Source organism: Amblyomma mixtum, chromosome 1 (genome assembly GCF_055824585.1).
Source record: "Amblyomma mixtum isolate Tamu chromosome 1, ASM5582458v1, whole genome shotgun sequence".
NCBI lineage: Eukaryota > Metazoa > Arthropoda > Arachnida > Ixodida > Ixodidae > Amblyomma > Amblyomma mixtum.
This window is the reverse complement of record NC_143012.1, coordinates 55,875,461-55,889,873: the sequence shown is the minus strand read 5'-3', so window position 1 is coordinate 55,889,873 and position 14,413 is coordinate 55,875,461. Positions and strand designations below refer to the sequence as shown.

The window sequence follows — 14,413 nt, the reverse complement described above, 5'->3', positions numbered from 1 at the left end:
GCCGCTGTTCACGCTCTTCATCGGTCTCTTGGGCCCGCTGTTGCTTCCTGGCTTCTGTAACTCGGCGTAGCTTCTTTTTCTATTTATCGGGTAACATGTCGAACGAATCGTGTTGTTGTTGCGACTGAGGGAAGGATGAAAAGGAAATTGCACGGGCCTGCCGACTGGCTCAAGCCGAGCCACCACCGCTGCCACGTGCAGATAGAAGAGAGTTGAAAGAGAAGAAGTAAGAGAAAAAGAGAGAGTAAAGTCGCGCGTCGCAACAACAGGAAGCAGCCACCCTCACCTAAAATTACACACGGACCATCGGGTCTTCTTGCTCCCCAAAGAAGTCCGAACTGCTCCTCATCCGTCCTAAGAACCACCGCTGTCCCCGCTCCCCCATTGCCATTGAACTGAATGGTGACCCGGTACCTGAGGTTGGCACCCTCCGTGTATTGGGCCTGCACATCCAGAACGATGGCAAAAACACCACTACCCTCAAGAAACTCAAGCAGGTTGTAGGCGCGATATCGCAGGGTTTCGGGACGTCATAGAGGCATGAAGGAGCGCGACCTATGTCGCCTCATTCATGCCTTTGTCCTCAGCCGTGTGCTGTACACTACCCCATACTTACAACTATCCAAACATGACATAAACGCTTTGGATGCTTTGATTCGCAAGGCATTCAAAGTAGCACTTCATCTTCCCCTCAACACACCCACAGAAAGATTACTAGGCCTGGGCCTCCACAACACGATCGGGGAACTGGTGGAGGCCCACCGACAGGTCCAATACATCAGGCTCACACAAACTTCCACAGGTCGGTATATCCTGGACTCCCTCGGCATCAGAATACCGGCCAACGACCCAACCCTCCTCGCCATCCCACGACCCCTTCAACGGGAGCTTCTCATTAGGCCGCTCTCGAGGAATATGCACCCGTCCCACCATGAGCAGCGCCGCAGAGCCCGTGCGAAGGCACTCCATCGAGCGTACGGCCCCGAGCCGGACGCCGTATGGGTGGACGCTGCCTGCACGGGTGATGAAGCGATAGCAGCTGTGGTGGACTCTTCATCCACCCACCTCACACTACCTCTCCCTCCAGACACGTCCCCAGAGGCTGCAGAGGAAGCCGCCATTGCACTTGCTATCACTCTCACGGAAGCCCGGTATATTTTAAGTGACTCTAAAACTGCGATTTTAAATTTTGCTCAAGGCCGAGTTCATGTCCCTGCTTTTGGCATACTGGACTCGCCCGATGCACCCCCGCCCCGCCATGTGGAGCTGATATGGGTGCCTGCGCACTCCGGGAATCCCGGAAACGAGGCCGCCAACCTTTTAACCCGAGGTTCTTTAAACCGGGCTCAGGTGGCCTCGGATCGGGGATTCACGAAGGAGCGCATGCACACATTCAGTGAGCTGACCCAGGCATACAGAGCCTCACGCCAGCTCTACCCCCGCCCCACCCCTCCCTAGATAGCAAACACTCAACACTCTGGCGCAGACTACAGACACACACTCTCCCCTAACCCCTTAACCTCGCCCACTATCATCCATCCTTTCCCACTCCCGCATGTGCCCTATGCCCAGAACACTTCGCTTCTTCCCTCCACATCCTTTCCCTCTGCCCGGCGGACCCTCCCCCGCGGGACCTAGAGAACCTCAAGACCTGGGAGGACTGGGAGACCCTGCTGCACTCGGAGGACCCGCGGCCGTGCAGACCATCGCCACCGGCCGTGCTGCCAGTCTTACGGACCTCAGGAACATAAACACTTGAGTGCAGTGGGGTCGTGCGGGGACCCTGGGGTGCGCCTCGAATTCCTGTTGAAATAAAGATTTCTCTCTCTCTCTCTCTCTCCGCCGGAGCGGACGCTGGCTGAAAAAACAGATAAGCGGCCGTAGCCCGAAGGCTGCAACCCCCCCAATGAATCCAGCAAGCAAGCGAACGCGCTTTACACCCATTCTTCCCCTTCTCTCTCACATCTGGCGAGAGAGCAGCGCAACAGCGCCTCCACTCCGTAGCGACGGCAGCTGCAGCGCGGCGTGCCTACCGCCGTGACCACCCGACGGCTTGAAGTGGGGGCCATCTGCAGCCGGTCTTGTTGCTATGGCAACGACGCTCCATCTGTTGCGCGCCGCGCCTACCGCCACGACCAGGGGGGTAAAGCTGAGCTCGCAAAGCGGTCCACGCATGTAAGTCGCCATCTTGGAAGCCATCTTACAACACATTATTGTGGCCAGCACAGTTTTTTCTCGCAAAGTCAAGGATGGGTGAAGTTTGAGCTTGAATTCGTAAAACTGCGGCAGATAAAATAATTATATGTCACTCTTACGCGTATTTTATATTTTTAAACACATTTTGTAATCTTTAGCATACGGACTGTGGTCATTTCTTTTAATATTGGACGATTGTGAACATGTTCACGAGTAAGTAAACGCTCTCGGAGTTTCGGTTTTAAACTTCTGCTTTCGAACCTGATTTCAAGGCACTTAATTCAAGGAGCTGCATACGATAAGGTGTCACTCGCGCTGTCGTTCACCGCGATGCCACCTTCGTGCGTTGATGCAAGGCAAAAGCTCCAAAAGGATCGGGCACTTTGCATCATTTGTGAGTAAACGCGGGAAGAGATACATATGCACATTTCACGACAACTGTGTACTGTAAAGCGTGTGAATGAAAACTTTCCGCTCTTGCAACTCTCTATAAAGGCGGATGACACCAAGCGAATGAACATTGCAGCCGTTTACTTTTTCACGGCATTCGGCTTTCTTAACGCCATTGCCTCGATCTGCTTGACAGAGAACACATTGGCACTACTTATAAAGGATGCAGGTGTTCTTGCTTAAATGCGTTTTATTACGTTTTTCATCACTAATGCATGCGGTAATTAAGGTAACACTGTTGAAATGAACGGCCGCGCCACGACAACGGCACAAGGCATGCGCAGTCTACCAACTGTTTATTTTACGGAAAAGAGGCACATAATAATCCTCAGCTCAAGCATCTGACAACGCATTATTGCTCCGAACACAGCCAATGGCAGGAAATTGGCTTGAAAACAAGTCAGCATACATGTAATCGCAGGACCCTTCTTATCCAGTGCGTATAAAGCACCGTGGTATAAAGTATACTTGCGGCACTAGCTTCTCATAAATGGGTTTTGAAACCAAACAGAGGAATAAAAAATATCTCAGCAAAAAAGCAGTGTCATACATTAGAAGCAAAAGCCGTCATAAACCTAAAAAGCCAACACAAAAACAAATAATAACAAAAACCCACCACAACAACCAGCCGAGCACCCGCAATTTAATGCGCACAATGCTGGACATGAAACGAAGGTTTCTCGAGCGGTACATGCCGTTTCATGCATTTCTGCCTCCACCTTGTTTCATTCGTTCGTTATGAAGCTCTGAGCGTTGCTGCGTACGAAAAATCCCATTATGAGCTCGTCCCGCGCCAGAAAAGACACGGCACCGTCTTCCTCGGCGAAGGAGAAACAAAAAAAATGCAAGGCCCGCGGTACTCTAACAAACCTTCGACATTTAAGATAACAAAACGATGAACATTAAAAAAAAACCAGGCAGAGCAGTTGCTTCATTCACCTTGGGCATTCGTTTCCTTTGCGAAGTGTGTTCGTCCTTTTGGGGCCAAAGAAAATTTCCGACGTATTTGCACTCGACAACAGAGGACATGCAAAATCGCGTGCGCTCTACAGACGAAATATACTCCAGCGCGTCACAATCGCGGTACTTGCCTTCAATTAACAATTCAGAAGTCACAAGCCACCTACATGAAATTACAGTCGGTATGCGACACTGCATACCATTGAAAATGATCCAAACGCGACGATTTACTCGTTGTTTACAGCAGTTTAGAGCAGTCGAGAGCTACTCGGCATACCGCCATCTTCCCACGGACTACGTTGCCAGTTTCCAACTCCGTTCTTTGTCCAGATTTAGAAAGTGTCAAAACAGCTGGCAACACACACAAACCGTTGTGTGATGGCGGCGTTCATGCGTTGCCCACTGGAATGCATGGGCTCAATGGGCAGCTTTCCCTCTAGAGTTGGTTATATTAACTCTATGGCCACGACCACCCGACGGCTTGAAGTGGGGGGCCCATCTGCGGTCGCTGCAAAAGTCAAACGTGCCTACCGCCGTGGCCACGCGAAGAGGCTGGGACCTGACGTAATATTGCTTAAGCAATAAAAGAGCATCCGTTTTTTTTTTTTTTTCGGGCGCTCGTTCGTTGTTTGAGCGACGGCGGATGTGGCGGCGTCGGCAGCGCAACCGGCAGGGTGAACAAGGTGCACAGCGGGGAGAAAGAGAGAGAGAGAGAGAGAGAGCGCGAACGGCACCTGGGGATGAAAGTACGGTTAAGCGAAGAAAGCGCGAGGAGGAAAGCGGCGGCAGAGGGTACAGCGGCAGCATGAAAACGGGCTCCGCGGCGGCACTTAATGGGCACCAGAGTATAGTGAGTGCCTACGTGCATTCGCCGATGACGTAATCGCTAATGTGGGCATCGAGTGCATCGCAGGTTTGCCGCAGGCGCTCGCTCAGAGATGGCGGCATAGTGTTAAGCTCTGTGGCCCGGGCATAGATACCTAGAAAGCTCGGCTCGAGTTCCGCATTACCAAGTATCATATTCGTCGGCCGATTTTTTGCCGCGTCAGCCACTTCCCTAGCGCACGCGAAAATGAAGCTTTATAGGCGTATTTTGAAGTGAATATATAGCAGCTAACACCTTACACTTTTCTTTCCATTGTACCAGTATGGCTATGACTATTGGCTTCCTTTGCCGGTGCCGCTAAACACAATTGCCACCTACGTCGCCGTACCAAATGAGGATAATGTACCAGAGTAAGTATTTCTCCTTATATATTGCTTCGAAAGAACATCTCTTTTCTTTCAATGACATAAGTTAAAAGAAGCCACCCATGCAGTGCCTAATTAGCATCCCTGGCTTTTCATTCCTGCGTCTGTGCCTTTCTCTCTGCCTCGTTGCCCCCCCCAATACTGGAGTGATATCAGCTTACAACAAAGCCTTATTTTCGGCATTTCTCTTTTGTTTTGAACTGAATCCTTAGCAGGGATTTTCTTTATTGATTCATTGTCATTATTATTATTATTATTATTATTATTATTATTATTATTATTATTATTATTATTATTATTATTATTATTATTATTATTATTATTGAAGAATAAGGAACGAATTGAAAAGAGCAATGAAAACGATAAGGACGATAACAATGAAGGACATATAAACAATGAACAGTCAGAAGGTGTTATAATCACTGTTGGGAAAGCCGGTTTCTCTTAAAAGCGTTAAAGTGATGAATTATAGCAAGACCACATGGTTCCATAGCGCTTACGTGCACATCATTACCACAATGGGGCCCAAGTTTTGAGCGGCGACGTCACGTCAATCTTGTGGCTTTGTCACAGGGACCGTTCAGGCACCCCAAGCTTGATCAAAGCAGCTAGATGCATGAAGTGAATGGGTCCATGCAAAACTTTGAAGCGGACGACATTGTCACGCGACTGCCGTCCAGTGTCCAAGTCGGTTAGTGACAGATCAGCCAGGGAAATCCGCTAATCGTTCAGGGGAGCAGATAAGCGCACCCACCGAGGGGCTTTACACCGACCGATCCACGGCATTCCTGGCAGCAGTCTTTCATGTCCAGTATTCTCGGGTAAAATATTGAAAATTAAAAAAATATTAACACAGAGTCACGAAAATATTAAAGGTTCTTGTGATATGTAGCAAAATCTTACATTTAACGCGTTTCCATCATATCGCATCGAACACTTCAAACTGCCATAGAAAACCAATAGGAAACGCCTCTGACGATATCAAACACGTTAGTAAAAAAAATACAAGACTTCCGTCTTTTGACCTGGGGTTATATTGATCGTCATAGTGAATTCTTGCATTATATGAAAAATTGTGTTCATAAAAGGCCTCACGCTCAATAATGGTTTTGTCCAGAATTGTTGGTTATGTGTGGCAGCCTTCATGTAAATAAATCGACGGAATCTCTCCGTCGCCTATTCGAGACAGTATGAACAGCTGCGTTTAGAATAAAACGGACTGATATCCGAAAACAAAAAAAGAAATGTGCTGAAACAGGACACATGCATCACCACCTTGGAATTCAAGGTTATTTTTTCGTCACACGTTAGCGTTCTTTGGAATTTTAGAGCCTGTGACTGCATGATGCGTTACGATTTATCAATGCTGGGCCTGGAGCAACACGATTCGTGAACAGGGCTGCTGCACAGCGGTTCCAGCTTCTCAGGATGGCACCGGAAAAAATGGTAGGGCCGATTACACTCTCGTGTAAGACTGATGACACAGCGATGTTGTTTGAGTTTGGTTCTACTAATTTGACCGTGATTATACTCGTCATTTCTATCTGTTGTCGTCTACAGTATCCCCCCCCCCCATTATCAACGAACACTCGGCACTCGGTCATCAGTACGTACAAGTGTTTATTTCAGTGCCACCCACTGATGACTGACGCTCTCTATCGGAGCAGACGATAACTAATATAAAAGTTATCGTTCGCTCCGACAGGTGGCGCCAGGCGTCCGTGGGTGACCTCATTACTCCGAACACGGCCACCGCTGCGCACGACTAATGGAACAACCTCCGGCTTAAACAGCGTCGCTGTTAAAAGGGCACACCGGGACAACCGTCAACATATTAAATGTGCAAGCAACAAGGCATATCCTCCAGTGCGCGGCTGTGTCTTCTCATTATCTCGGGAGGCAAGAAGAAGGAATCAGCCCAGGAGAAACTAAATGTATGTGAGGTGCAAGCTTTTACCAAACGTTGCTGCCGTCACGCCCCTCAATTCTGGGAGGCCGAAAGCATCGGCGTGTGCATTCGGTTGAAAATATTTACCCCGAAAAAAAAAAACAGTTTCATGCTCTCAACCCCGCCAGGAATGTTCTTAGTATCCATAGAATGCGAAAAGAGCGAATTTGAGGACCGTCACCACAAGAAGCGTATGCGGTGGCGTGCGTATTTCGCGCGTCGAAAACTGTTAGTCGAATTCTGGGACATGCAGTTAATGTCTGGAACCAACTTTATTCTCGTGCTCCATATTCTTCCCACTGGGTGGCTTGGTGAAAGTTGTGAGTGGTTAATCCTACTTAGTGCTCTTGCCTTAAGCAGCGAAATTTTAGCACGGAACGGCACGGAAGTAAACACCTAGAGGCTCCAAACGCTGCTCAAACGATGTCTTGTAGTATGCAGAGGATAGTTCTCTATTCACTATCCTTCACGGCTACTTAACTGTGCAGCACCACAGGTCAATTTTTCAGTGATCTCACATATGAACTATGCTTGTATGGGTCTTCTTAGTAGGCTGATTGCTTTATAACGATGGGATGCGCACATAGAACGATCACAAGAAAGAAGACGGGACGGGCGCAAACTAGCAACTGAGGTTTATTCAAGGAATCGACATTTATACATAAGCATGTCAGCATGTGGTTGTGCTGGCAGTGGTTGAAACGCTGGCAAAGAAGTTGAAAGCTCCCCTGAATGTAAGCACTGATATGTCAAACCAATCTAAGAGGTCAGTAGTGGTTCCGTACGTTCACAGGACCGCACACAATCGCAAGAAAGTGGGTAACAAGCACGGCGTCCCACTCGTTTTCACGGCACCCTGCAAGCTGAGTCATCTGTGCGCCCGCATCGGAAGACATGCTGCCAAAAAGAAGAAAAAAATGATTGGTTGGTTGGTTGGTTGGTTTATGGGGTTTAACGTCCCAAAGCGACTAAGGCTATGAGAGACGCCGTAGTGGAGGGCTCCGGAAATTTCGACCACCTGGGGTTCTTTAACGTGCACTGACGTGCGGGGGCGTAAAACATAAGAACCTCTATGTGCACTGCCAGGTTGGCGTAATATATCAAATTTCATTAACATGTGGTAAGGTTTACATAGGGCAGACAGGCCGCTGTATCAACATCCGCACTCGTGAGTACGAAAGGTCCTTTGAAAGTGAGGAGCAGCGTCACTTGCCGTTACATTGCCTAGAACACAAATGCATGCCTCTCCTGACACAAGATTCTACGCAAGTGCCGTAACGATAAAGCACGGGAACTTCTCGAGGCATATTTCATCAAAAAGAAAGCGAAAGATTGCATCAGTGACACGTCAATCAAACTTTATAATAGAGACCATGGTAGAGAGAGGGTGTGGTAGATGGTCCTTGGCGATCAGAAAATGAACAAGGGAGGGGAAAACCTCAGGTTGCTTGAGCCAACGTTTCGACAAGGGGACTTGTCTTCGTCTGGGCAAAGCGTTCATCATTGGCAGGGATTAAATAGGGCCTTCGCTCCGAGGAGGAAGGCCCCGGGGGTGGGGAAGGAAAGTGGTGTGAGAGGGCATGCGTGTCAGGAAGGAGAGGGAGGTGAATCTTGATTCGTTAAGCTGCAATAGTGGAAAAACTTATATCCTGTTTCCTCGTTTCCTCGAGGCACGTTTCCTCGAAAACATGATGACCTGATGCCACTTACTGTTTTCATCTCGTTTTTTTCATCCCCTCTATCTGCCTTTGATGCCCTTTGTTGCCAGTGCTGACATGCTTATGTATAAATGCCGATTCCTTGAATAAACCTCAGTCGCTAGTCTGCGCCCGTCCCGTCTTCTTTCTTGTGATCGTTCCATGTGCACATCCCATCTTTCTAAAGCAATATGAACCAACTTGCCCAACAACGCATCAGGCTGATTGCTGTACCTCATAGTAGGACACTCAGGCACCTTATCAAAGGAAACTGCGCGCATCACACGGTCCAAACTCACTTGCTCAATAAAGTTTTCCATCCATCCATTCACACAAAACATAAGAATTGATATTACAAGTGTACAAGTCATCTACACTAAAACACTTTGTACTGTAACAGATCTATAAACTAAGCCTTCATAAAACGGAAATATCTTGAAAACATTTCATGCGCGTCTCTGTCAACTAAAACTGGTTTCCAGTCATATCTGATAAAGGAGGAGGAATATACTCTTTAGCCGTAAAAAAAAATCATTTAGGTTTTAGTAGCTTTAGCGACATAATGCTACTCTTCAGTTGAAGCTTCTTGTATAGTTAGCCATATAGATTATAATTGTCTTCAGTTTTATGTAAAATTTTGAGGAACCAAGTTAGAACTGCGTATTCTTGGCTAGGCTGCGAAATATTTGCGAGAGCGAATGACGAAGAAAAACTAGAGATCAGTGCGGCAACCCGCATTGATAGAATGCGAAAGCAGTGACACCTCCTCGGCACTAGTCGCCTCACTTTGCCTCTCTTTATCATTTTCTTTTTGTTTGTTACATAATTTAACTACTGAATTAGCGTAATTATCTTATGCTTTAACTAAGTATTGATTTATTTACTCTGACTGTACCTTTTATCTCAAGCAACCATTTTGGTTTTTCGAATTTTCTGCCGTGGTTGCTTTCCTGTCCAATTACTATATCCCCCCCCCCATCCACCCTACTCAATCGTCCAATGGCTTTTGCTGATATTTAATTAACTAATTATTCTATGTCAATAAAACTTTCTGTTCCATTAATTATCACTCATCAAACACATTTCAAATCAGTTCAAACTTTTTTTACTGTTTTGCCTAGTTTTCGACTACTTTTCCGTCCACGGCTGTTTTCCGTCCACTCATTTTATCGACGTCTGTGCTAATTCGACGTTTTTTCGACATTTTTGGCTCTAATTAATTAACTAATCGTCCTATCGACATTTCGTTTTTTGAGCAGCATCCTCACATCATCCTCTTTCAATTACAACCACTCGTTTGATGCTACCGCTTCTGAGAACATCAGAACTGCTGCGGGCACGCTTTGCGGACACGTTTTGTTTGTTTGTTTGTTTGTTTCGTTCCCATACAAGGAAGAAGCGAAGGGAAAGCTAAAGGCTACTAGCCTGATGAGGCCCTCCCTCCACATACAGTTTTGACAGTATTACAGGAAAAATTTAAAAAAACACACACACACATTTGTCGTGTCACTCTACACAGTTCTATATCATGCAGGATTCATTACATATATGACTATACACAAATATATACAACAGATTTTTTGCCGTAGATGTGACAGGAAGAAAAGAAAAGGTTATGAACACTGATGCAAAGCTCAGTCATCGTGGTGAACATGTGTACATATGAAAAGGATGAAAACAAGAAAAGGAAGGCGACATCCAAAACACACAGTAAAAGAGCACTGTTTTACAGACGCTACATACGACTTTAAGAGAGAAGTCACTGGCAGCGAATATCTTTCGCGATAACCATTGTTCTGACCATTTTCTTCTTAACTGATTTGTTTAGGTCGACATCATCTGGCAGTTTATTTAAAAGGACCGGAATTTGTTAATTTAAATGCTGCTTGCCATAATTCGTGCGCGTTCGAGGCTTTCTGCGCTCTTGCCCTCGAAGGGCGAGCGTATGTGTTTCAGCGGGACTGCTATATGCGTGCAGTTTGTTTTTGTACATACTGCAATAACTTGAAACAATATACTTCATGAGCTCTTAGCAGAGAATACTTTGCAAACAGTGGGGCTGTTGGTAAGCCTTGTGGGTGCGCTGTATATCTTTCAAGTAACCGAAGTACGCGCTTCTCTAAGTTTAGTATTCGGAGGTAGTATTTACTAGAGGTTGTACCCCAAACTAAAATGCAGTAAGAAAGTCTGGAATAAAATAGAGTATAATAAAGAGAAATTTTAAGCCACAAAGGTGTAAGTGAACTTATTCTATATAAGCAGCCGAGCGATCTACTGAGCTCCAGAGCAAGATTATCGATGTGGGTGTTCGAAGACAAGTTTTCTTGGAACCATACTCCCAGAAATTTTTGTTTCACCTCTTGTTTTAACTGAGTGCCCCGAAAGGTAATATGAATATCATTCTTCCTTCGCTTGTTAACTGGAGCCAATATAATATATTTGGTTTTATTAGTATTCAACTGTAACCTGTTGGCATGTAACCAGTAGGAAAGTGACTCCATATATTTATTAACAATCTCCTGAAGCTCCGTTAAGGTACGTGCAGTGAAGAAAATATTCGTGTCATCTGCATACATTATTAGTTTACACAACACAACACAAGGAACTAGAAATCTCTCAGTATCTTCTTCAAATCCTTGGAGAATATCAGACACCGAAGATTACCGGAGAGTAAGATTATGGGTCAGCCCTCGTGCAAGTCACCCTTCGTAAATATGATCTATGGCCTTTTTATATGCTCTATTTCCTCGCTTAGAATGTTCCCTTTTGTTTATTCGCAATCTGTAGAGAGAAATCTACGAAAGGTGCATGACCGTAAATGTATAGAGTTTTTTTATAGACTGTTTACAGGATTCGTACTACCCACACATTGGTCTATTTGTCTATAGAAAGTCTATAGACTTCGCAGATAAAAGCATACGGACACTCAATAGGCTCTATAAAGAAACTGTGAGGACTGAAGACGCTTCCTTAATCAACCAATGAAAGCCAGTCAGCGTTAGCTGAGTCGGCGTGCCTTTTTCTCCTCGTTAACGTAAATGCACTTAACACTTTTTTTTTCTGCTCCGTTTCTAGAATATACATCCAAATGGCCACTGGAGGGAGACAGTATTTCTCCAACCTTGTAAGAAAAGGCCAGGAACTTACTTTCATCATCCGCACTGCCCAACGTGGATACTTCATCACCACTGATTATGACCTCAATAAACCAAACGCTATTATCAACGCAAACAATCCCCTAGTAATTGCAGCAAAGATCCAGCAAAAGACGGACCTCTTCCGACTAGAATATGTAAGCTTATTCATTTTGCTCTCATTTAAAAGTCATTCTACTGTCGCTTATATTATCCAATGCGCATTCTCGACCATGTTTCCTTTCGTCTCTGAAAATAGCACCTTTCAGTGTAGTATGACAGCTGCATCGTTAAAGGACTATAGAAACAGAATTTTTGCTTCCATGTTTCCTTCTTTGAAATGAATACGTTAGACATTCGTATACATGGAGCACCCTGTGGTACTCGTGCATGACCAATAAATAATTTATAATTGAATTTCCCCTCGAAGCTTTTTCGGTTTCATCAGTCGAACGATGGCTGTGACGCGTAGTTGATGTTTAGGTCACGTGAGGCATAAAAAATCGGCTATATATTTGTTGACAATTCATTTTTTGTCATTCCAGGTCTTGGAAGAGGGTGGATTAAAGGGACAGTGAGGAGAGCCCTATTACTATTTTTTTAGAGCAAAATCGATAGTTCGGCATTTCATGGCTTTGTTGCCACTTGGCAGGCAGCGAAAAATGCATTTATTTCTAAGGAATTTGGATTCGAAGTTGAAAAAGTTTTTCCCGCCACTCTGATTCAAACTTGGGATTCTCTTATGACGACACAGGACTAAGTGACGTAAACATGACGTGCACATGACGTAACGCAGACTCTGTGATTTCTGGCGGCCAGAAGTGCGGCCTGGCAGCAGCCGAAAAGAAAGCTACCGCCGGCCGCACGTTGAAGGCATCTATCGGCTATTGCGGCCGTCGCTACCGTCGCTTTGTTTACGTTTGCACCGGCGTTTTTCTCTTGAAGTCGTCAACGAAGTTCCAGCAAATAGGCACCTTTGGCATAATGTGTACCTTGTTACCGTTAGCGGAATACCGGGAGCCCGCCTACCGCCGGTGGGCAGGCGCTGATTGGTCCCGATGCTGCAGGCGCGCGCGTAGCTGCCGCGTACGTGGCGCCATCTGGCGACGTCAAGGAGATTTGCGCATTCATTGGCTATGCCTCAGTGATTCGTGACTTCTCGTGTTCTAGTGTTGCTAGAACCATTGCAACACTGTTTTGTCCTATGACGTCCCCACGCTTGTACTTGCGAGTTTGGCCTGTGGCGGCGATACCTGTATTTTGGTTCTTGCTCTTTTCTACGTTACAAGAGCTTTTTTGTCAGTATGAGTGGCGTTTTTGAAATCAGGAGCTGGTATTCTCTCGATACAAGCCAACTTCAATTTCTCCTCAGTGTCCCTTTAAATGTCGTAGTGAATTAAAACTACACATCAGCGATTACATTACAGTTTTTCTAGTGGATCACGTGACGAAAACATCAACTTGACGTCATAGTCATCGTTCGGTCGATGATTGGTTTGGTTTGGTTTATGGGGTTTAACGTCCCAAAGCGACTGAGGCTATGAGAGACGCCGTAGTGGAGGGCTCCGGAAAGTTCGACCACCTGGGGTTCTTTAACGTCCACTGACATCGCACAGTACACGGGCCTCGAATTTCTCCTCCAAAGAAATTCAACCGCCGCGGCCGTGATCGAACCCGCGTCTTTCGGGCCAGCAGCCGAGCACCATAGCCACTGAGCCACGTTCGGTCGATGAAACCGAAACAGCATGAGAGAAGAAATTCTATTGTAAATTATTCAGCGCTTGTAGGCAAATACCATCCGGTGATCCTTGTATTCTAATGTGTAACGCATCGTTTGACAGACGAAGACGCGCAATATGATTTGGTGTCTACAGTCCTTTGAGGTATATTCGGCGAGAGCAGTTAGGAAAACTATGTGGGCCAGTTAATTTAGGCTCAAAGCGCAATATTCCACGCGTGAAAAGTATTTGTTGAGGAGCATTGTGTTCCTGTTGTCTCTCCGTGCTACACAAACTACTAATGAACACTCCTCCTATTACCAAAAGCGCTTTCAGGAAATCCTGTGGACATCCTCTCGTTTTAATGTTGCAGCGCTCTGTTGAGTTAGTCAGTGCCAACGTTACTAGTTTGCTTTAGTAAAATTGGTAAGCATACATGCTGAACAGGTAAAGGCATTCTGAACAGGTAAAGGCACCGTGAGACTGAGACAGGATGAATGAAGTAGACACACGGCTGATTCACCAATGAGGACTTGTATTGTTGTCAGGCAATGAACCGATGAAATTTAGCAAAACCAACGCTTGACGCTGTCGCAAGGATTGACAACGCAGAGTGAAAAATTGTAGGTTAAGAACAAAGTGAACGAAATATTACATCAAAATTTATTATAAATTGATTTGTAACACGCTCGTCCTCGCACTTTAAGCTCTTCAAGCAGGCTTTAAAAATTTCTTATCTAGGACATGCCGCCACCAAATGCAAGCTAGCATCAATAGCCTGATCATGAGGCTGGAAAAGGCCGTTTTTTTTTCGGACCACATTATAGGCGCAGTAGCGAAGAGGGTACTTGGAAATTTTAGCCAGAAAATAACCGTTCTTTGCAAACATGATGCGCAGAGCCGCATTTTTGTGGTTATATGATATGTATACTCAAGGTGTCTCACAGCTACAGAAAGGAATCACAGGGAGAGCCGATCTGCAGTAATCTTTTCTGTTACAAAAAAAAACTGGTGCAGCGCCTTTGCACGAGCTTCAAACGTGAGAGTCTTCAAACTGAA

At 45.8% G+C, this 14,413-nt stretch overlaps 1 protein-coding gene across 12 annotated transcripts in view; it reads left to right on the top strand.

Moving 5' to 3' along the window:
- Positions 1–12,217, top strand: part of LOC149366344 (uncharacterized) — a 435,928-nt gene extending 423,711 nt beyond the window's left edge. For 11 of the 12 annotated variants that reach the window (XM_089550296.1, XM_089550271.1, XM_089550283.1 and 8 more), the window contains 2 exons: positions 4,754–4,842; positions 11,578–12,217. In XM_089550296.1, coding sequence (XP_089406422.1) covers positions 4,754–4,842; positions 11,578–11,980 — 492 coding nt within the window. In that variant the 3' untranslated portion in view covers positions 11,981–12,217. Of the gene's footprint in view, positions 1–4,753; positions 4,843–6,186; positions 6,481–11,577 lie in introns of those variants that run through there. The other variant, XM_089550300.1, reaches the window with a different exon arrangement.
- Positions 12,218–14,413: the final 2,196 nt, after the last annotated feature.